We start from the raw sequence: 21,426 nt of genomic DNA on the forward strand, positions 1-21,426 counted from the left end.
CTCCTGCTTCTCATCCCATTGCCCAAGAACAGCGGTGGAGTCACTCATCTCCTGACAGCCCAGTGGGGGGAAGTTCATTACTATGAGAGCAGTCAGGTGCCCAGAGTTGCTGAGATGTCCCGTCCCTACTGGTGTTCAATGCCAGGTTGGATGGGGCCCCGGGCAGCCTGGTCTGGTATTAATTGGTGCCCTGCATACTGCATAGTATGGGAGTTGGAGCTTCATGATCCTTGAGGTCCCTTCCAGCCAAGGCCATTCCATGTTTTATGATTGGAAGCTCTTGAAATCTTCAAGGTTTCTTTCCCCACTTGTGCTTTCCTGCCCACCTTTTCCCACCACTTTCCTCATGGTTCCTAATGGCTTTATGTGCTTTGTCTTGGTAAAGCACTTCATATTCTGGATTACCAGATATTCTCTTCCCGAAGTGTTGTCAGCATATTGTCAGCATGTGATCACTGCTCCCTAGGCAACAACCATTGGAATTACAGAGCTGTGACGCAAATTAACACTGTTTTAAAAAGTAATGTGAGTATGTGTGTGCATATATTGTAACTGTGTGGCTTAATAAATCAGTGCTGGAGCCCAGCACTCACGCTGGGGCCCGCAGGAGGTTTACAGGGGAACACAACGATGGGGGGATTTGGGAGGGAGCTGGAGGCTGAGCCGCTGTGCAGGAAGCAGCCCCAGCAACCGGCGTGGCTTCTGAGGGACCCCCTTTGGCCGGGGCCTGGGAAGGCTTCCAGGTGGCAGCGACAGCGCAGCTCTTCCCCTTCCCTTTCTCTCTACTTCCGCTTCCCTTTTCCTCCCTTTCCTTTCCGTTTCCACTTCCCGCCCACCCCATTGGTTGCAGCCCCCCCTCGCTGTGCGCATGCGCACACCGCGGTCCGGCCGGGCGCTGTGATGGCGATGCGGGGACGCGGGCGGCGGAGCCGCGGTCGGGGCCGTGGGGCGGTCGGGGCCGCGCGTGATGGCGGCGCGGAGCTGCAGGAGGAGGAGCAGCAGGAGCCGCCCCGCGTTTGTCACAGGTGGTGGCGAGGAGCGGGCGGGCCGTGCCGCTCCGGTCCGGCCCTGACGCTGCGTGCTGTGCCCGCAGGGTGACTCGGTTCTGCCCGCAGTGCGGCGGCGGCGTGGAGCCCACCTTCAGGTTCTGCCCGGCCTGCGGCGACAGACTGCCGGCACCGCCGCCACCGAGGGACGCGGCCGGCCCGCCACCACCGCAGGCCCCGAGCCCCGCGGCCGCCGCCGGGGATGAGCGGAGCGCGGCCGTGCCGGTGCTCTCCCCGCCGGCCGCCCGCACCCCGCCCCGCCCGCCGTGTCTCGCGGCGCGGCGCGGTTCCCCCTCGCCCCGCAAGGCCCGGCCCGGTCCCGCCGAGCCGCTCCCGGAGGGCGAGGAGCTGCGGGACCGCGGCGGCGGGCGCTGGCGGCTGCAGCGGCTGCTGGAGCAGGGAGGCGGCTGCGGGCTGCTCTACGAAGGTGCGGGACCCCGAGGGTTGGGGGGGGGGAGAGGGGGTTCCGCTACCCCAGGGCCTCCGGACTGCAGACGTTGGCACTGAGCGCTTCACGCTGCTGTGCGTCTCGGCGGAAAGTGGCCTGGCTGCGCTGCTGCTGCCCTGCGGGTCACGCGTCTCCGTGTCGCGCGTCAGTTCGGGGCAGGCAGGAACGTGATTGGGAACTTGAGTGCATGCCTGAGCGGTTGTAGGCTTCCAAAGGAAACATTTCAGTCCTGGAAGTTGCTCAGGAGGAGTTTTCTCCACTCTGAGGCTTTGCGTGATGTTTGGCTTTAGCATCTTTATGCTCACTTTCATTGCTGCATAATGCAGGCTGTGCATTTGCAGACGTGGTGTGAGAAGAAGGGAAGGGTGTTGTGCTGTCATTGGGACACGCTCTGGCTGAGCAGCAGCAGATAGCTGTGTTTAGCACTCAGGTAAAGGGCAGAACAACAGAGGCTTCTCCAAGGCAAGGTAATGGGTGAAATGCTGGGAGAATTTTGTCACATATATCTGTGACACCCACAAGGGGGGGGGAAGGGACTCTGATCTCATCCAGCTCTGATAAACTACAAAATGAGCTGGAGGGAGTGCTCACTAATTGATGGTGGGTGCCTTGGAGGTTCTGCTAACAATTTGTTCTTTATGTACCGTCCTCAAAGCCCATATTACTGTAGCTCCAGGTGCTCATGTGAATTGAGCAAAGCTGCACCTGGAGCCATGTTGGGGTGCTGAGCCCCCAGAGCAAGGTAAGAGTTGTTCTGTAGAAGCACTGGTAAGCACCGTCACAGAGATGCTTTTGCAGAGACCAAGAAGCAGAGGATCAGCAGAAGCCAGCTGTGCAGGCGGTGCTGAGCGATGCAGCTGACACCGCAGGTGCCTCTTTTCTGTGCTCTGTAACCACATCTGTTCCATCCTTCCACAGCACAGTCAGCATCTGGAACCTGCCCTCAAAAGCAAAGATTCTCCCTCAAACTTGTGAGTTTTGATACGCTTGGGTAAGGAATAGTGTGTAGTGTTGCATCCTGGGCCCAACCTGTCTGCTCTGTGTCACCAAAGTGTCCCATGAATGCAAAGAATGTGCTCTGAAAGGCCATGGCTGTGCTGTCCCATGGAGTGGGCACCGACTCATCGTCCTCATTGCCATGGGTGTATTCCTTAGAGAAGTGAGGGAGCTTAGGGTCCCGTTGCTTAGGGAACAGATAAAACTTCCCAGGAGCTTCTTGGTTGGCTCTTCCCCTAATGGTGCAAGAACAATTAGGAGAATTTAATTTAAAACAACAGCAGAAAACCTTCATCCCAGGAGATTGCCTCTTTCATCCAGCAGGCTGGGTGATCTCTAGAATTGAATGCAGTGGTGTGAGGTTCCTGCTTTGTTAGTGTCAGGTGTGCTGTTTTGGTATGACGTGCACAGATGCTACTGCAGTCTTGGGGGAGCTGGGGATGGCAGGATTGGTGGCTGTGCTGAAGCAGTGCCATGAAGCAGCACTGAGAGACGAAGTGCCAGAGTCCCTGGGCACTTGCCAGCGGGTCGGCGTCTCCAGAAATGTGGTATTTTCAGTAATAGCTGCTCTGTGATTACAGCTTGGTGGCAGAATGATGGCTGTGTGGGGGCTGTAGTGGTGCCCACTCACATGCACTTGTAAAATGACTCGCTCTGCTATCAGAGCAATGTGTCAGAGAGTGAGAGCAGTGTTATTAATGAGAAGAGACAGCTCACTGCTACTGAAGTAGGACCAGCAGGTGAGGAGCTCTGCACACTTATGAGCGTAACGCTCACAAGTCATCACCTTTGGCACCTCCTGGCTTTGCAGCAGAGGGTGTTTCAGTTCCTGGGTTTGACAGTTCACACTGGCTTCCCAGGCAAGATGCACGATATCTTTGGGGATGTGGTTATTTGTGCTGTCTGGAGACTGCTGATCCTGCAGAAAGCAGAGCTCCTCATGGGTGGGACTGGTGGTATCAAACACAGCAGGGAGTGAAACGCCCACCTCCTCCCTGCACAGCATCTCTCCCATGTTAGTCTGCGCTGAGCTGAGTACTCATGTATGCATACGTAAACGTGTGTGGGCACTCAGACTTGTGTATTGGTTTGTGAGCTGTCGGGTCACTTCTTAGCAGCAGGACTAAAAGAGCAGTAATGCTTGTTGCTGTAAAAAGGAAGGGTTTTAAGAATTCAGCATCACCCAGACACTTGGGAAACGCGGTGACTACAGACTTTCTTGCTTGTCTTGTTTTCTGTCAGCTAGCATAAAACACAACAGCTGCTTTTTGGACTCACCTGCTTGCAGAAATAACCTACTCATGCTGTGGCTAAGAAGGCTGCCTCTGGCTCCTAATGCAACAGCTTCAGGACTGGAGCTCACTCTGGGCTGGTTTGCATTGTTGCTGTTAACCTACACGCTTCTTAGTGGTGGTGCTTGAGATGTGAGGCAGCTGCTGCCTTGCTTTGTGCTGATGTGCAGCACTAAACAGTGAGATAAGAGACCCAAACTCTTACTTGTTTTTCCTTTTTTTCTTCTGAAGAGGGTGGGACAGGGGAAGTTCTTTCAAATGTATAGTGAAGATTGTGTAGCAATCATGTCCAAATTTCCCTTTCTAGCAGGAAGTATGTAGCTGAAGTAATGTGTTTTCTTTCTGTTTCTTTCAGGATGTCAAAGACAGTAAAATCTACAATGAACAGAACTTTTTCCAGCGAGCTGCAAAGAAAGACAGAGGTTGGTGCTCTTTGGCAGGGTGAAGACTAGGCTGCTTGTTAGGAGAGCTGTCATCTCTCCTTTGTTATCTAAGTCTCTCAGAAGGCCGCTCTAGAATAAACCAGTTTGCTTCTTCCTCTGTGCCAGTGCTGAGAAATTCAACCCTAGGCCTGCTCTCCAGCAGTGAACCTTAAGAGGGCACAGCACTGGCATTTTGCAGCTCTCTCGTTCTAGTCAGCCTTAGCTGTATTGTCACACAGCCTGACGGGCTGCTGTTCCCTTCTGTGTCCCCTCTGTAGGCATTTCTGTCATCTGCTGTCAAGTATTTACTTTGCCCACGCTCAAGTTTTTAAAGTCAACAAAGCTGACCAGACATGATAGGGGAATTCCTGCCAAATGAACACTTCTGGGAGGGCTATACTCAAATCCTTTGCAGACCTGTTTGTAGAATTTGCTTCTCCATTGCTGTTCCTGGCTCTCTCTTCTCCCCTTGCTGTTTTATGTAGCCCCACAGCAAGCACATGCTGTAGCCTGCTCTGGTATTCCCAGCATCCTTGCTGTCTTATTCTTGCTCTACAGTGCTATGTGCACTGACATGCCAACACCCTGGCACATTAGGCTGGCATTTTGAGGCAGATCAGTATGGAAACAGCTTGGCATCTGCTGCACTCTTTTCCCTCCTAGTGGAGAAGTGGAAGAAGCTGCACTCTTTGCCCCTGCTGGGCATCCCCAGCTGTCTTGGCTTTGGACTGCATGCAGATAAATACAGGTGAGGTGACTCTGTAAAGAGCACAGCTGAGCTCTTCTGTCTGCACTGCCATCTTCCTGGGCTTTCCTCCTTCCCTTCTTGCTGTGCACTGTCCTTTTTCTCGCTGTTCCCTGGGCTCTGAATGTAATGTGCCTCTCCTAATTTATTAACAAATGCTTTGCCTCTCACCATCCTGTTTCCTCTAGTCCCTGGGTTGCTGGTGTAGCCATTGCATTTGCGGCTTCTGCTCCTCTGGCCCAGGGGCACCTTGTTCTTGCCTTTTGAACTTTAAAAAAAAAAATCTCAGTCTCTTTTATCTGCAACAAACTCCTGTAGGAGGAACTTTTGTTACCTAAGTGAGGGAAGCTTTGCCCAGGTTAGTGTGAAGTTGTGCTGGGGGGGGGGGGGGAGAGGGGGGGTTCTAATCCAGGCAGATCATTTGAGTTTCTGTTGCAGGGCTTCTGTACCAGGCAGGCACTGCTACATCCTTGTCTTTTGTAGGTTTTTGGTGTTCTCTGATTTAGGGCGATCTCTTCAGTCCATTCTGAATGACAACTTACACCTGAATGAGAAGGCAGCTTTTCAGATTGCAGTCCGGCTGGTACGTAGGGAGCCAACACTTTCCAAAAGACTTGTTAAGGAAAGGCATATAACTTCCTCCCTCATCTTTTAAAGGTACTTTAAAGCTAATCCAGGGGATTTGCTGGCTCTTAAAGTAGCATCTCTAGAGCCTGTTGTAAACCTGAGTAGTGTCTCTTGAGCATTGTGTAAAATAGAAGGAATCTGAGGTAAGGAGGATGAAAGAAACCTTGAAAATCAGAGGCTGTGGGATATGGTGCTCATGTATCCTCCACACAGCTACAAGAAATGTGGGAGCAGGGTCCAGCTCAGTGGAAGCCTGGGTGCTGAGTGAGGAGTGTGTCGGTCTGATACGCTCTGCTCTTCTGTTTACCTGTAGCTGGATTGCCTGGAGTACCTTCACGAAAATGAGTATGTGCATGGGGACATCACAGCTGACAACATCTATGTGAACCCAGCAGACCTCACGCAGGTATTGAGTGGGAGCAGCGCTGCAAGGAAATGGCAGCTGAGTTGGGCTCATACAAGTGGGACAGAGCAGCTTTTGAGCAGGGGAGCAATGCAGTTCATGCAGTGTTCACGTGCAGCAGTGCAGGACTGGGGGATGCACAGGTTTAACACCCAAAGGCAGGAAACCTTAGAAGCCACCTGGTATTCCATAAAGGGATTACTCAGAGGGAAGATTCAGGCTCTGACTTGGAGATCTCTGTGGAGCAAGCAGAGCAGATGCACAGCCTGTGGTCCTGGCCCCAAGTAGTAATGCTCAGAAGTGTGTTTCCTGCTGTCTTCCAGGTGACCCTCGCAGGCTACTACTTTGCCTTCCGTTACTGCCCAGAAGGGAAGCATGTGGCTAGGCGTGAAGGCAGCAGGACTCCTCATGAGGGCACGATAGAGTTTATCAGCCAGGACAGCCACAGGGGAGCAGGTGAGTCTGTTTCTGACACAAGCTGGTAAAAAGCCCATCTGAAGCTGTTTCTGTAGCAAGGCTCTCTGAAGCTAGGGCTTCCTGCTGCCACTTGTTACTGCTGCTTTCCAGGCATGTATGTGCACCTGGAACCCAGTTTCTGTTCGGCTTATTTCCTCAAACCTCTTTCCAGGCTGCTGTGTTGGGGAATGGCCAGGTTACTCAGCAACTGCAGCAAGAGGTGCAGGGGTGTTCCTGCTCCATCTGGGGTCATGGCTCCTGCAAGTGTGCAAGGAATAGAAAACTGGGTTGCTTCATGCTGGCTTAGATGGGATCTGCTTCAAGCTAGGCTGGATCCCTGCCCAAAACAGACTCCACTCTGACCTTGAAGCAGAGAGCTGGAAGGATGTTCAGATTAGCTATTTGGTTGGGTCTCAGAAATAGACACTTCCGAGGATGTGCCATGAGTGCTGAAGTGCTCCTTTGGAGAGGTGCTAGCTGGACTTCCCCTGGGATGGCTCCCAATCCATTTTCTGCATGTGAATTTCTCTTCTTTCAGCACCATCTCGACGGAGTGACTTGGAATCTCTGGGCTACTGTCTTCTGAAATGGCTCTGCAGCTTCTTGCCTTGGTCTAAGGAGCTGGACAAAGTAGAAACTGTGATGGAAAAGAAAGAAATGTAGGAGTATTCATGTGTGTTTTGGGAAATGCTCAAAAGGAAACACTGAGGGCGATTCTGTGACTAGAGGACTGTGATCAAACGATTTCTCTTTATTGTGGTGTGGATAAATCCCACTGGAAAGTCACACTGGAAGCAGGTGGCCAAAATTATCTCCCGGGTGAAAGGGTTATTGGTGAACCCAGCTCTCAGCAGCATTTAGAGCCTGACCATCTGAATTTGGCCTTTTTTGTATTTTATTGTCAAAGACGGGATGCTTCAGTGCCTGCTCCATTGCTTCTCTTCTGACAGCTCTCTGCACTGGTTCTTCCAGGTACAAAAATGATGTGACATGCCTTCTCCAACAGTGCTTCAGCAGGCAGAGGTCGATTCCAGGTGCAGGCTTGCTTTCCTAGGGGCTTCTTGGGGAGGGAGAGGGGATTGACCATACTTGAAGCCAGAGCTTTCCTCACACTGGGGTGCTAACTGGGATGGCTTGTGGTGGTGGTGGTGACAAAGCAGTGCACAGACCAGCTGCCAGGCTCCTCCTAAGAACAAAGCCCTTGTTTGCAGCAAAGCAAAGAAGGCTGCTGCCTGTTACATCTACGTTCATAAGCCTTGCTGAAGAGGCCAGTGTTCTAGTGGCTTTAAAAATGCAGAATTTGGGGCTTGAGGTCATTTCTCCATCCTGTTTAAACTATATTAGTTCTGTGTTTTCATAGAATGGTTTGGGCTGAGAGGGGCCTCAGAGAGCCTCTAGTTTGACACCCTCCCCCATGCCATGGGCAGGGACACCTCCCGCCAGCTCAGGCTGCTCAGGGTCCCATCCTGCCTGGCCCTGAGCACCTCGAGGGATGGAGCATCCATCCACAGCTTCTCTGGACAGTGGTGCCAGAGCCTGCATAGTGGAAAATTGCTTCCTTGTATCTAAAGCCAGTCCCTCTTTTAGTGTAAAGCCATTACCCCATGTCCTGTTGCTTCATGCCCTTGTAGAAAGTTTCCTCCCCATCTTTCCCATAGTCCCCTTCAGGTACTGAAGGGCAGCAGTGAGGTCTTTCTGTAGCTGTAGAAGGGTGAGAATCCCTTCCCTGACCTCCTGGCTGCACTTCCACTGTAGCCCAGGTTTAGTTTTCCTCTCTCTGCAGCTGGCCAAGGCTGAGGAGTGATCTCTGCAGGGAATGGAGTCTGGAAATGTTCCTTGTCAGTTTTGTGAAGGTGATGGGTTGTGTGGATCCACATGGTGACATTATGTGCTTTGCAGCTGCCCTTCAGAGCTACCTGCAGCAAGTAATGGCACTGGAATATGAGGAGAAGCCGAACTATGAGGCCCTGCGGCAGCTCTTCAAAAAACCACTGCAGATGCTGAAAGCTTCAGCTTATGACTCTGTGGATATCATGGTAGTGCCCTAAGTAAGTGCCCTAAGTTCAGACTGCTGCAGCACACAGCACCAGTGCCCTGCGCTCCAAGCAGCAGTGGAGCACTGTTGCTATTACCTCAGCAGATCTCCACTTGCTGTAGCTTAAGACCTTTCTACCCTGCCATTTCATCACGTTTTCCGTGGTGTTTCAGCTTTCCATTGAGTTACAGGGAAGAAACTGTACAAACTGATTTATGTTCCCCTTTTGTCTCCTTTTAGGTCAAGAAAACTTGCACAGGACAACACAGTTCAGAGCTTTATGCAGTGTGAAGCTTTTCCAAAAGATGTGAGAGATTTTACCTACTGTTGTTTTATAATAAACTTTTTGGAAAGCACACACAGCCTGCAGCATGGGGTTACTGGGGGAATATTCAAGGCTGTGCTTTGGCTTTCTTTCCTCATGGTAGCGCAGATTTGTGATTTGAGTCTCATGTTCTGTGCAGGGCCCTCTCCCACCTGCTTGTGGTATGGATGTAAATAGCCTCCATCCCCCAGCTCAGCAGAGGTGAACGGACACCAGCCATAAAAGCAACACAGAGAGCCATTCATAGATGTAAAAACAAATTTTATATTAAAACGAACAAACAAACAAACACTACATCCTATCTGAACTGTTGCCACCTGCCACAGTAACTTCTAGATAAAGGAAGAGTTGTGGAGTCCAGTTCCAGTGTTAAAATCATTGACAATTCATGAAAGTCATAAAAACAAGAACAGAACATTAAAATACCAACACATAAAAAGAAGGCTATTTTCCTAATGTAGGCAGGCTGAAGGAGCTTTAACCCAGGATGGCTAGGCTGAGGTCAGTGTAGGAAGTTCCTTCAAAGCCCTACTTGATACAGTACAGAAGATTGCAATTTTAATGAAAGCATATGCTCCCCTTGCGGACTAGGATGCAGTTGCAAGGCTTAAATTAGGGCTTTCAGACAGTTTGCCCTTACTGCATTGCTGCCTGCTTCTAGTGTTTAAGTGAGGTGTGCTTTACTGAAGGCCACATTCATGGAAATAGCAAGGAAAACAGGCAGTGAAGGTGGGCCATGGACTGGAGGTGGCAGTTAAACCACACTGCTGCAGCATGGGTTAACAGTTCACAGTACTGTAGCATTGGGCAGTGAAGCATTAAGGCACAGGAGGATAACGTTTCAGGGAAGGAACACGTGGCAACTGAGGCCTGAGTCAAATAGGGTTTTTAAAACCATGAGAGGTAGGTTAAAAAAAAGCTCAGACCTGCAATGAGCCTTCATTTACCTCTTGACTATCGATAAAAACCTTACGTCAGTGCAGCAGAAGATATATACATAGAAGAGGGAAGCACCAGCTGACTTGAAACAGTACCTGGCTAAAATTAAAATGCAGCATAACCGCACGGAGGTCTACCAACTTCAAGCATAGTGTTACATCCAGTAACTTCGTGACCAAGACAAATTCTTTCTTTCATGGTGCCAGGCCTCACAGTGAAGCAGGGGAGAGGACAAGGTCATTCTCAAGGAATAGTTGGCGAGGTATGACACAAGCCATAAAGTTAACCTCCCTCTCAGTCTATGGAACTTGGAGAGAATCAGAAAAGAGGAAATACTTTTAAAAACGCAGTTATCAAGGGTGGAAAAAGGCCAGAAGTGAGATACAGAATTAAGAGACAGGCTTACAGAATGTGGTAGGAATAGGCAAAGTTAAGGGAAAGGGCTCTTTCTGGAGGTATTGACAATTATTCACTATCATTTCTGTACAACTATGACAGAAATGCTGCTTCCAGAAAACCTAGAAAGCATGAAATCAGAGGCTTAAGAAGCCCAAGTTCACCCTTTCTTCACTGTGTTCTGCCAGGTTTTTGCGCTTGACTTGCCTTCGGGCAGAATTCCTATCACCAGCTCTAGCGTGCACTGATGGTAAACGCGATTCCAGGTCGGGGGGCAGGCATGGCTCCTTGTTCATGGCACTGCCACCAGACAGTGCTGAGGTAGGTTTGAGAGGTATTCCGCAGCTGCCTTCCACGGAAGATGTAGGACTGGCACCGCTGACAGAAGAGTAGCCTGAGCTCCCTTCACAGCTGGGATTTCTTGAGGCAACACAGGCTGAAAAAACTCTGCGAGTTTCATCTGGAGTCCTGGCCTTCCTCGGCGGTGCTGCGTGCCCAGGATCCTCGACAGAGAGGCTGTCCTCATCACTGGAGTCCTGACAGCAGTGCTCTGCTGGATCCATGTACACCACTGTCACATCCAGGATTCCACTGGGACTGGTGACTGAGGGATGAGAGAAGGAAAAGGCCAGTCAGAATTTGGGCAACACCAAGCTAACAGTCGAGCAGAGAAAAAAAAGTGCAAGTGTAAACCTTGTCGAGAGGGGAGGGTAAGGGTAGAGCTTACCCTCATTAAAGTAATTTAATATTTCCCTCTCGCCCTGTTTGGAGAGGTACTGCCCAACTTGGAAAATGAAAGGCCAGAGCCTGTGTGTCAATAAAACAAACAGCTGACAGCGTTCCAACACTGACTACAGTGTGACCCATTCAAGGCTGCTTATACTGTAGCAGCATCTGAAAACACCCTCTTGGAAATGCTGAGTGGCTGCAAAATCCTTAAGTTCTGAAGCAGTGATGAGAAGAAATGTACCCCTAAAAGTTTAACAACTATAACCACTGGGGGGAGAAGGAGAGTTTCCCCAGCTGCTCTTAGGAAAGTTTAGGCTCTTCTGGTGCTCCCAGAAGGAGTTTTATGTAAAAATAAAAAGGCAGGTTTTCAGGTTCTCTTATGTGTTTTTGTTTGTTTGTTTGTTTTAAATAAGACTAAAAGCCTTACCATCTCCATCTCTCTCGCCTTCGCTTTCCTGATCACCTTCATAACCAGAGCAGGAATCTAAACTCCAGTCCAGGAAGCTGTCCAGAAGACTTTCTTCCTGGGTGGACAGCTCAGCTGTAGGTGTAGTCACCAGGCTGCCCCTGTCATCCTGAGCGCTGTCTTCCCTCCTCCTGTAGCAAGAACATCCAGAAGTCACACATTAAAAGCCAACTCTGCTTCTCCAGCTCTTCTAATAGAGATGTCAGGCCAAGGTAACGGCAGAAGGAATGGAAGCTCAGGATGCCAGAGAGGAGGAAAGGCTCACGCAAGTCTTCACAGACCTTTACAGCCATGGGTTATACTCACCTTTTAGATCTCTTTCCAGAGGGAGAGCTAAAGAAAGCTTTAATTTCTATGACATTTGTGTGCAGGGGACTGGGTTTCAGGTCCTCCTGCTTCACACCCAGCAGTGAACAGAGCTGGCTGTAGCTCATCACCTGAAAAACAAAGGGTTAAGAATAAGACCATGTGATTCCCTCTGCCAGGAAGCAGCTATTTTATCCTTATTTATCTTTATTTCTTTCCAGGAGAAAGCTATCCTGTTGAGTCCTTCCTAGAACTGCTGTTCAACCACAGCAGTTACAGTCCCAGCAGACAAAATTTAGAAGCCCCAACCTTACCCAGCCATTCTCTACTTCCAAAACCTGAAATTAAAATTCACTTCCACTTACTGGAAGTTTTGAACACCCTGCCACATAGTAGCTTTTGCTCTAGGTGTCAGATTTCAGCAAACAAAAGAACAAACCCACCTTTTCTTTGCCTACTTCATCGTATCGCTCATCTTCAAATCTCTGTCTCACTGCGGTTAAAGACACCTGCCTGTAATCCTTAGGGACCTCATCATGGAAACTGGAAAGAAAGACCAGGGCTTTAATCTTAGAATGGATTATATAGAACATTGTTAGCAAATTCTGGCCATGTAAGCACCTTCCCTCTGTCCACCTCAGCTCTGTGCCGAGGAAACTGGCATTTCAGCAGAGCTGCTAAGCATGCAAGCATACAATTCCTTTTCTGTTTCTTGAGATATTTGACTTCCAGCCTTTCAGAAATGAATTACTTTTGCTACTGAGCTCCTTCTGGAGCTCATCAAAAACTGGTCACAATCACCTGAAAACAGTGATGCTGGCAAGCTGAAACCTGCTGGGCTTGGGGAGCACCAGGGCTTCTGTAACCCAGGGCCACTGCCAGGCAAGACAAACGCAACAGCCGTCACTGAAGCAGCCCCTAGATTTCAGTGCCCTGGGGTAGGGGAGTAAAGCAGTTTGCTACAGCCACCTCCTCCCTTGTGAAGGACTTCCAGCAGGGCTACGAGAGCCAGAATACAAAAACACTCCCAGAAGAGTTCCCCAAGTTTTACCATTTTTGGTGAAGGCGCAGCACACACGGCAACAGGTCTTCAAGAGAGAACCCAGTGCACTCAGACAGCTGGCTGGTCCAGGGATGTGCTGGAGGAGGGAACAGGCATTACCATTTCACAGAGCTCGCAAGTTCTATAGTCAGACAGAGCTGTTAATGGGGTAAAGATCATGCCTGTGTGGTGACAATCTTTAGGAGCTTTTGCCTGCACACAGCTGAAGTTCAGAATTTGCTTCTAGGATAGGCTTACTTGAGAAATGGAAGCTGCGCCTAAGTAGAATTCTACTGCATAGATAAGGGCAAAACCCTTCAGTCTCATTTAAATGCAGGGCTCACGTTATTGCTACAGACCGAACTCAACTCCATTCCCACATATTACACCTTTCCCCCCTCCCACACTCCCCAGGGTGGTTGGGGCACCTTGCCCACAGAGGCTCCCTGAAGGGACGAGGCAGCCTGATGCACTTTGCTGCAGCTCCACTGAACGGGCTGCTCCTTACCGTGGCCATGCAGGATCTTAGCCAGCAGCAGTGCTGCAGCAGCCAGCCGAGCTGGGGAGTACCCGAAAAGGCTCGTGTTTAGGAGAGACAGCTCACAAATGAAGCTGTAAAGGTGAAGAGTTCTTCTCTCCAGTGAGACTATGTTTGACAGCACTTCTTTGTAGTCCACAATAGTAGGTATCTAATGCACAAAGGAGAACAGAGGTTGGCAACACAACTCAAGCACCAAGTATTTAGACCACAGTTGTTCTCACAAGACACTGCTTTCATTACCAAGTATTATTTTAAATTCTATGCTAACACTGAAATACTCCCCAGTGAAACAATAAATGATCTCTGAACGTGCCTTAAGAAACTCAAGTTTTAATCTCTACAGGAAAGCAGATGGTTTGGTATCTGCATGCTCTTAAATGTGCAGTCTCCACAGGGAACACTTACAATACAACTTTTTGTTCTTTTTATTCAAAAGATCCACTTCAACTGCAGCCCCAGGGATAAAATTGCCCATCCGCTTCCCAAACTCACCCTTATCTTTCCTTCCAGGGCAGAGATGATCTCACCCATCATCCTCACCAGGTCTTCATATTTGTATGTGTTGTCCGTTAGCCACACAGCCTCCCGTATTGTCAAGATCTCTTTGCTGATGAAACTGCAATATCAAGTATAATTAACAGTTAGCCCAAGAATAAAGACTGTTTGTGTACCTATGCACCATTTTTTGTGGCCAGTAAATAATAGATAAGATAACCAAGGGGCTAAACTCTGCAGGGTTTTTGAACCTCACAAAGATTTTTGAGGTTAAACTTTTTAAGTCAGGTACAAGCTGTGAAAGAAGGAACAGCAGCTCCTCGTTTGTTTTTACCTTTATGCTAGAACTGCCAACTAAAACATCCCTAATTCTTCACTTATGGAACCTCTCCTAGTTACGGTGCAAGACATTGAGGTAACTAACAGAGAAGAATAGTTCTCCAACACACCACACTGTTCATCTGAGCATAACAGATGGAACTAGGGAACAATACTGCTGTTCCTTATACAGGGTTAATCATGCTAACATGAGTATGAGAATGAAATACTTCAGTTCTCAGTGGAATGGAAAGCTTAAACTTAACTGCTACTGTGGAGTTATTTCTGTATTAAAGACATGTTTGAGAAATATTATATGTCAATTTGCAGTGCCTGGAAGCATTTGTATGTGAAAACTGTTCAAGCAGCAGTTAGTGCAGAGGGTTCTTTCCAGTACTGGAGGAAAAACAAGCTTGAGCTGCACAAATGAGTTTGAACAACCCCAATAACCACCCCCACCATCAGTCAGAACTCCTACCGTGTGCAAATGACCATGCAGGCTATTCCCAGGAGCTGGAGTTGATACCGGGGCACAGGTCTCAGCCTCAGGTAACGGTCCACACAGCCCACCGTCATGTGAAGGCAGAGGCAAGAAAAGTCTTTCATGGTTGCCACTTCCACCAGCCAGTCAACCAGGATGTACCTACATGGCAAAGGGAAACATAACTGCCCAGTTAAAAGCCATCCAGAGTCGTGCTGACACCCTCCCTGTGCCTGCTCATCTGAATCCCTTCTCCACTCAGAAGTTCCAAATTAGGAAATTCAGCAAAAGGAGGAGGTGATGTTTTCAGAAAACCAACACATGGCACCAAGATAAGGATTTGAGCCAGTTATGCTCTGAAGGGTCAGTGGTCATCTCAAGTTGTAAGTCAGCTTATGATTTCACTTCACAGACAAGTGATGTGCACTCACACAAGAAATGGGATGAGGTGCATCAATTAGGAGACCAAAGGCCACCTAAGAAAACCAGAGAGCAACCAACTACAATGCCAGAAAGTCCAGCAGTGCCTCCAGATCTGTGGGAAACTGTCAGTCTTAACAAACACAAAGTATTTACAGTCCAGAAAAGATACACCTCCCCCCCCACCCCCCAACCTCACATCCCTGCATTCACTTCTTTCCTTGGGCATGAAATGAGGTTTCTGTCCCTTTGCAAATGTCATCCCTTTCTGTGACTGCACACTGCAGAGGGGTAAAGGTGAACAGTTTATCTCCCAACAGGCCTCATTCTAGATATGTTCCCCCCTTCACTGATGCAAACAGAAATAAGCAGCGATTCCTGCTGTGTGACCTCACTTCTGGATGTGAGTTTTTACCTCATTGTTTCATTTATTTTTTTCTGCACACTGAAGATATTTTGCTTGCTGATAGGACGGGAGGCTTGAAACAACTGAGCCACCATTTCACTGGAAGATTTTGCTTCTAATCCTAGTTGGTTTCCATTTCCACAAGCCTTGGCTAACGCTATCTGTAGCAGAGGAAAAAAACACGCACAGAAAAGGACTTTTACCAAATGCAAATTAAAGCAGTAGAGAATGGTCCTGTAATTTTTCTGGTGGAAAGAGTGAACAATAGAAAAATACTTGGAAGAACTGCTAGTAGAACTGGTTCTTAGTCTAGCTTGAATGCTGAACACTGCACATGTTATTCGGGGACAGGCTTTTCTGTCACTAGTTCAATCCTTGGATCCCACCAAGGAAGTACAGCATTTTTCAAGAGCTATTTGTGAAGAATAGATATGCACACAAAGATATCACTCAGCAATTCTGACCATGTTTCTGAAAGGAGAAGCTTAAGTCTACAGTGACAGCATAGAAAAAAAGCAGCTAAATTCCCCAGGAGAAAAAAAAAAAAAAAGAAAAAGCAACACAACCAGAAAAACATACCTGTGCATCCCAGCACCCCTTTGCTGCATAGTCCCGTAGCTTCCTGAGACTTTGGAGGTATCTGCCAGGGTCTAACATCTACAGAGAACAACATGGACAGATTTCAAATACCATCACCAACAGAAGAGAAAAAACACAGCCTGTAGGTACATCTATTGTTCCACAACCAGTCTGTTCCTCATCATCAGAGCTACAATACTGTTGTTAAGAAGCTTTCTTCAGTTCTTGTCCAAGGTCTTACAAGAAATGACATGGGTCACCCAGGATTCCCATATATGAGCTTTGCAAAATTAGTGACAAGGCAGGCAGCCTCCCTGCTCACGAGTGAGCAACCTGACCAGCAGTGCCTATGCCTTTAGTAGTCACTGTCAAAGAACTGCTTACACCTCTGCTACAAAGGCATGTAGACTTGCTAGCTTCAAACACCAAGAGCTCGTTTCTGAGTGTTTTCAGTGCTCTTCTTCATTGTGAAGAAGGTAAGATCTGAGGAAAATGTATCAAGTATGTCCCTTGCATGTGATAAAAGGTCCAAACATAATGAAAATGCTTTGAGAGAAGAAAAAAGGAAAGTTACTTACAGCAACCTTCCTGTTATTTTCCCAAAGGAGGTAGGAGCTATTTAAACAACCCTGCTTCGAAGACTCCTCAAACATTTCAAGAGACTCCTTTCTTTTTTCTTCATCCTAAGGACAAAAGGCATGATGGTATTTATGCTGCCCAGCCAAACTTAATGCTTCAGAAACTACAGAAAACTCTGTACCATAAACTGCAGAAGTTGTGAGCCCCCCCAGGCTGCAGGGGCTGCTCCAACACCCACTCAGCATTTAAAAGACTCTGGCTGAGAACGGAGGTTTCCCTCAGCTATAGGAAAGCTTTCTAACCTGCATTCTGCTGAAGGCCGTTTGCATCTGGTTGCTTTTGGTTCGTATTAGGAAGGAAAGGCCCTCTTTAAGACCTGACCACACAGCAAACTCATGATCAAGCCAAAATTAATTTCACTGTTTCTAAAATTGAACAAGTTGACCACATTCCTTAAAACAACCAGGAAGTAAAATGCATGAGAGCAGAAACACCTTAGGCCACTTGAGGAATACAAAACCAGTCCTACTATCATTACCACATTAGCAAAGAAGTCATTTTCAAAATCCCCAAACACACAAATCAGAAACACTGCTCACCTCAAAGAGGCTCAAGACCTTTGCCAAGCAGTACAGAATAGATCCTTTCTGAGCCTGAAAAAAACAAGACAAAACACTGATGAAGACAAAGAAAGATTTGCTAGGTATTCCAGACTAAAATTGGGTTGGCCTTCCATTCTTCCCCCTCTGCTTTTCTTTGTCATCTTTGGGCCGGTACTGAATGCCTCAGAACAGACAGCACGTGCCTCTCCAACCACACACTGCAGTTTGGCAGCAAATTCATTAAAACGATCAATCCACAGTTATTTAAGCAGTGGGAGAACAGGAGCTCCTTGGGGAAGCAAAATCATTTCTCCAAAAGGGCTCAGTGCAGTTCCCAGCTTATCTTAAAGTCAAAGGCAGAAAGCAATCTTACTTTGTCCAGTTGACACTCTGCTTTGAGACTCTCATAGACCACAGCTTTACAACAGCTTCCAGTCAAGGACCAGGGAGGACGAATAAAGAGCCAGATGAAGGGGGCTGCACCCGCGTTCAGCCGCTCCGCCAGACTGAAGAAATGAGACGCCTTCAACCCGTTCACTTCTGCACGGCCCTCGTCCGAGATGGACACTGCACAACAAGAGTCCAAAATAGGTTACAGTTTATCCACAACAGGGTGTTGGCAGCCAAGAGAGAACAGCGTAACCCCAGGAAAAGACTGAACTCCATAAAGCTTTACAAGTCATGGAGCTGGCAAAAGGAGAAAAGAAAAAAAAAAAGTCTTACTACAATTAGATCCTAAGCCTGGGAGAAGTATTTTACAAATTTAACTTTACAAATACCAACACTCAAAGCAGAGTTCATTTGCTAACTCCTGGCACTGCACAAAGTGCTGGGCAAGTCACCTTCAGCAAGGAGGCTCCTCCTGTCAGCCATCAGTCCCTTCTGGTTCACCCAGCACACCAGGGATGTAGCAGAGCTCAGTTGGAAGTTTACAAAAGATCACCTCTCAGTGCAAGTCCAAAAGCTATGCATGGGCACACCTGGGAGTTGCAGAAGCCCTGTGTGCCAGGCTATCACTGAACACCTAGCTATGTGCTGCCCAGTTCTTAAGTTACACTGAAAGACAAAGCTGAAGAGGCATGACAGCAAATGAAACCTAACACACACTGAGGAGAGCAGACTTCTGCACATCACTGCTCTAGAATCTGAGCACAGAACCATCAGTATTCAAAAGAAATAGCTTTGTAGGCAACCAGCAAAACCTGAGACAATTAGTCTGATCTGTATCTATAATTAAGCCATCAGCTCATCTGTGTATCTTTCAATTGTGCCATTTTCCTCAGGGATCCAAGTAAAGCTTGCATACTTACAGCCTTCATTGTACAGGTACGCTACCCCCAGCTTCACAGCAGCTTCAAAGTTGCCCCTTTCAGCAGCCCTGAATGGGAACAGAGAAGATACTTCAGGTTGAAGTCAATAGATGCTTCCACATCAGACAAGTTACTGCAGTGAAGGCCTCACTCTGAATTTGTTGTTTGCTGATCACAAGCACACCTGATTTCACTACAGAAGTTACACGTGAGTTATGATGTGGCTCTCCTTGCTGCAGTACTTTCATACATCCATCCAGGAATCACTTCCCAGTCCCATGCAACATCCCAATGCAAGAAAGCAGGTTTAGGTACTTGCACCCTCAAGGACATGCCTCAGTCCCTATGCTCCTCCCTCACAGATCTATTTTCAGATAGCAGCTTCTTCACAAAGTAGATAATACATGAATCATAGCAAGCACAATAGTTAGAAGCAGAACAATTAGTATGACATTTAAGTCAACCCATATCCTTCAAATCAGACAGATAAAATGCGTTCTCCTTTTCCACATGCTTTAATATTGAAGTTGACACTTTTTTTTTTTTTACTACATTGGTTTGAGAAAAAAAAAAACCAAAAACCAAAAAAAAAACAAAAAAACAAAAAAAACCAAGACTCAGGACTGTGCTCTTTGATCTCGCTTGTTCATATGGAAGCACCAGTAACAAGATTTCAGTTCATGTGTTATGTTCAAACCAGGAGCAGTAATGCCCTCAGAGTAATAGCTTCCAGGTATGCTGTAGGCCCTGCTCCAATTAACAGAACAGCCACTGTTATTTGCAGTTTCGACACAAAGTCAGCTACTCTCACCACTGTGTGCAGACTTCTACAAATAAGGACAGTCAGCTTCACCACTGACAGTGAAGACTGATAGGGATTGTAGGTGTAGCATTAGATGCCCTCCTCTACAACTTTAAGCACCAGCATTCCTTTGAAGCTCACCTTTCAAACACCTTCAGAGTTTTTGGAGAAGGCCATACATCTTCAAAACTTGCACATGCCCAAACACTGGCATGATCATCTACGAGGTATTTAAGATGGGAGTGTACCTGCAATGTAGGAAGGGAGCATCAAATAATTGTTAAAATAAAGGAACCAACAGAAAAATAGTTTGTGATCCAATTTTAGATAAGTAACTAATCACAAGTTCATTGTAACTTTTCCTGCCTAACCATCACTACAGCAAGAGATGCCAAACCAAACTCACTTTTCCAGTCACACTGATCCAGAAGGACAATTCCCATAGAAACCTCACACAAAACACACAAATACTGCTGCGAGTTTTGAGGCTAGAGGAGTGAGAAATCTAGCTGTCGGCGCAGCAGACACCCATCTACTGCACGTACTTTGTGGCTCTCCTGATGTCTCTGCAGATGCAGGCATTCCTGCGTGCAGTTCTGGCTCCAGGGGCAGAAATAAGTCCCTGCACTGCAGGAGGGGCCAGCACTCACCGCTCTGAGCGAGAGGATGTCCTCAGCAGGAAGGCCTTTCAGAACATGGAGCAGAACGTCCTCGGGCAGACTCAGCAACGTCAGGACGCGGGGCCGTTTTCTTACCCTTCGCTTGGCAGGGAAAGAGAAACATCTGGAACAGCGGCAGTGAACCACTGGAAAACAAAAACGCCACCTCGGTTAGTGACAGAACAGTAAGGGAAAAAAGGTGCATACAGAAGGCATGTTTCATCGCGGAGGACAGTTCTTCAAGCACACCAACCACAGCAACTCAGCACAGAATGCTGTAAGGCCAAACCATGCAGAAGCGACTCGTTCAGTTCAGGCAGCTGAAGCAAGGTGCCCAGAAGGGACGGCGCACACCCATCACAGCACAGCCCTGCTCTGACCCCATCATTCGGCTGCGTTTTGTTCAGCTGTCACTGCTGCAACTGCATGAACCTCCCCCACGCTCCAACTCCTCCTTGTCAATAGATAACAGTCCTTGAACCGCGACCGAAGAGATTAGGAAGGTAAGGCCCGTTAAGCACCCGAGTCCAAAGCCCATCTCTGCAGGAGCTGCTCCCGGCAGAGCCCTCAGAGCCCGTTCCAGCATCTGGCAGCTCCTACAGACCGGGGGACCGCCTGCATCACCGCTCCTAGCTGGGAGTTTGCCCTGGACACATTGGCCGGGAGAAGCTCAGAGACGAGGCGAAGCCAGGAGGAGCACAGGAGTAACGCCGGCAGAAGGCAGAAAGCCCGAAGCCCCTCCATCCATCCATCCGTTGGGACGGCACAGGGCTGCGGCCGCCCGAGCTCCGCCTGCACTCGGGAGCCCCAAACCCCGCCGCGATTCAGCAAACGAACACCGGGAAGCCAAACGACGAGCCAAACCGGGCACGGAGGGATCGGACCGTCCGTAGGCGGTCGCCGCCGCTCCGCGGCGTTTCCCCTCGCTGCGACCTTCCGGCGGAGGCGCTCAACGCCTCTCGCCCATCGCCCAGGAAAGCTCACGGCCTCGCAGGGAGCGGCGGCGGCCAGCACGGAGCGGGCACGGCCGCATCTCCGCCCGCCGCGGCCCGGGGCGAACCGCCGCCCCGCTCCGACCTCCCCCGCCCCGCCGCCACCCGAGCTACCCGCCCCGCCGCGGCCCCGCAGCCGCCCGAGCTGCCCTCAGAGGGACCCGCGCGGAGCCGAGGGGGAAAGGCAGGGAAGGAAGGCAGGAGAGCCGCGCGGCCCGCACTCACCGCCCGCCTTCATCGTGGCGCTCCTCGCGGACCGAGCGCACGCAGCGACCGCCGCACCCGGACCGGCTCCGACCGAGGGGCGGCGATAACCGCACGAGGCCGCGCCCCCTCGGCGCTCAGCGCGGGTCAGAGAAGGAGCGTGAGGCTGACTCCGCCCCGGCCGAGCTCAAGCGGCGCCTCCGCGGGGCGGCCACAGCTCCGCCCCACCGCCGCGGACCGAAATCCGCTGAGCGACGCCTACCGGCCGCGCGCACTTCTTTTTAAACACGGCGCGCCGTCTGATTGGTCGGGAGGATGACGGGAGGTGGGGCCGTTCCCGCCCCGCGGGCCGCGATTGGACGACG

At 49.3% G+C, this 21,426-nt stretch overlaps 2 protein-coding genes across 5 annotated transcripts; one reads left to right on the plus strand and one right to left on the minus strand.

Moving 5' to 3' along the window:
- The first annotated feature begins 873 nt into the window (after positions 1-873).
- On the plus strand, positions 874-10,389 carry VRK3 (VRK serine/threonine kinase 3). 3 transcript variants are annotated; one of them, XR_008205926.1, is made up of 13 exons: positions 874-1,025; positions 1,094-1,473; positions 2,413-2,465; positions 4,138-4,204; positions 4,868-4,952; positions 5,433-5,532; positions 5,890-5,982; positions 6,303-6,435; positions 6,974-7,094; positions 7,408-7,469; positions 8,335-8,483; positions 8,711-8,777; positions 10,319-10,389. XR_008205926.1 is itself a non-coding variant. In XM_052679660.1 (12 exons), the coding sequence occupies exons 1-11, from the start codon at positions 901-903 to the stop codon at positions 8,481-8,483; spliced, it is 1,368 nt and encodes a 455-aa protein (XP_052535620.1). In that variant the 5' UTR covers positions 875-900; the 3' UTR covers positions 8,711-8,828. The 3 variants fall into 3 exon arrangements, 1 of the variants encoding a protein (XP_052535620.1); XR_008205925.1 differs by lacking the exon at positions 10,319-10,389 and adding an exon at positions 8,935-9,086; XM_052679660.1 differs by lacking the exon at positions 10,319-10,389 and having other exon boundaries at positions 875-1,025; positions 8,711-8,828.
- CCNF (cyclin F) lies at positions 9,036-21,303 on the minus strand. 2 transcript variants are annotated; one of them, XM_052679658.1, is made up of 17 exons: positions 21,083-21,303; positions 19,857-20,011; positions 19,348-19,454; positions 18,405-18,472; positions 17,468-17,661; positions 17,092-17,145; positions 16,492-16,596; positions 15,914-15,991; positions 15,344-15,495; positions 14,506-14,670; positions 13,707-13,830; positions 13,182-13,362; positions 12,683-12,770; positions 12,075-12,174; positions 11,632-11,762; positions 11,287-11,456; positions 9,036-10,734 (listed from the first exon to the last, which is right to left on the minus strand). In XM_052679658.1, the coding sequence occupies exons 1-17, from the start codon at positions 21,093-21,095 to the stop codon at positions 10,268-10,270; spliced, it is 2,352 nt and encodes a 783-aa protein (XP_052535618.1). In that variant the 5' UTR covers positions 21,096-21,303; the 3' UTR covers positions 9,036-10,267. The 2 variants fall into 2 exon arrangements, with proteins under 2 accessions (XP_052535618.1, XP_052535619.1); XM_052679659.1 differs by lacking the exons at positions 11,632-11,762; positions 12,075-12,174.
- Positions 21,304-21,426: the final 123 nt, after the last annotated feature.

Source organism: Tympanuchus pallidicinctus, unplaced genomic scaffold (assembly GCF_026119805.1).
Source record: "Tympanuchus pallidicinctus isolate F22 unplaced genomic scaffold, pur_lepc_1.0 scaffold18, whole genome shotgun sequence".
Taxonomy (NCBI): domain Eukaryota; kingdom Metazoa; phylum Chordata; class Aves; order Galliformes; family Phasianidae; genus Tympanuchus; species Tympanuchus pallidicinctus.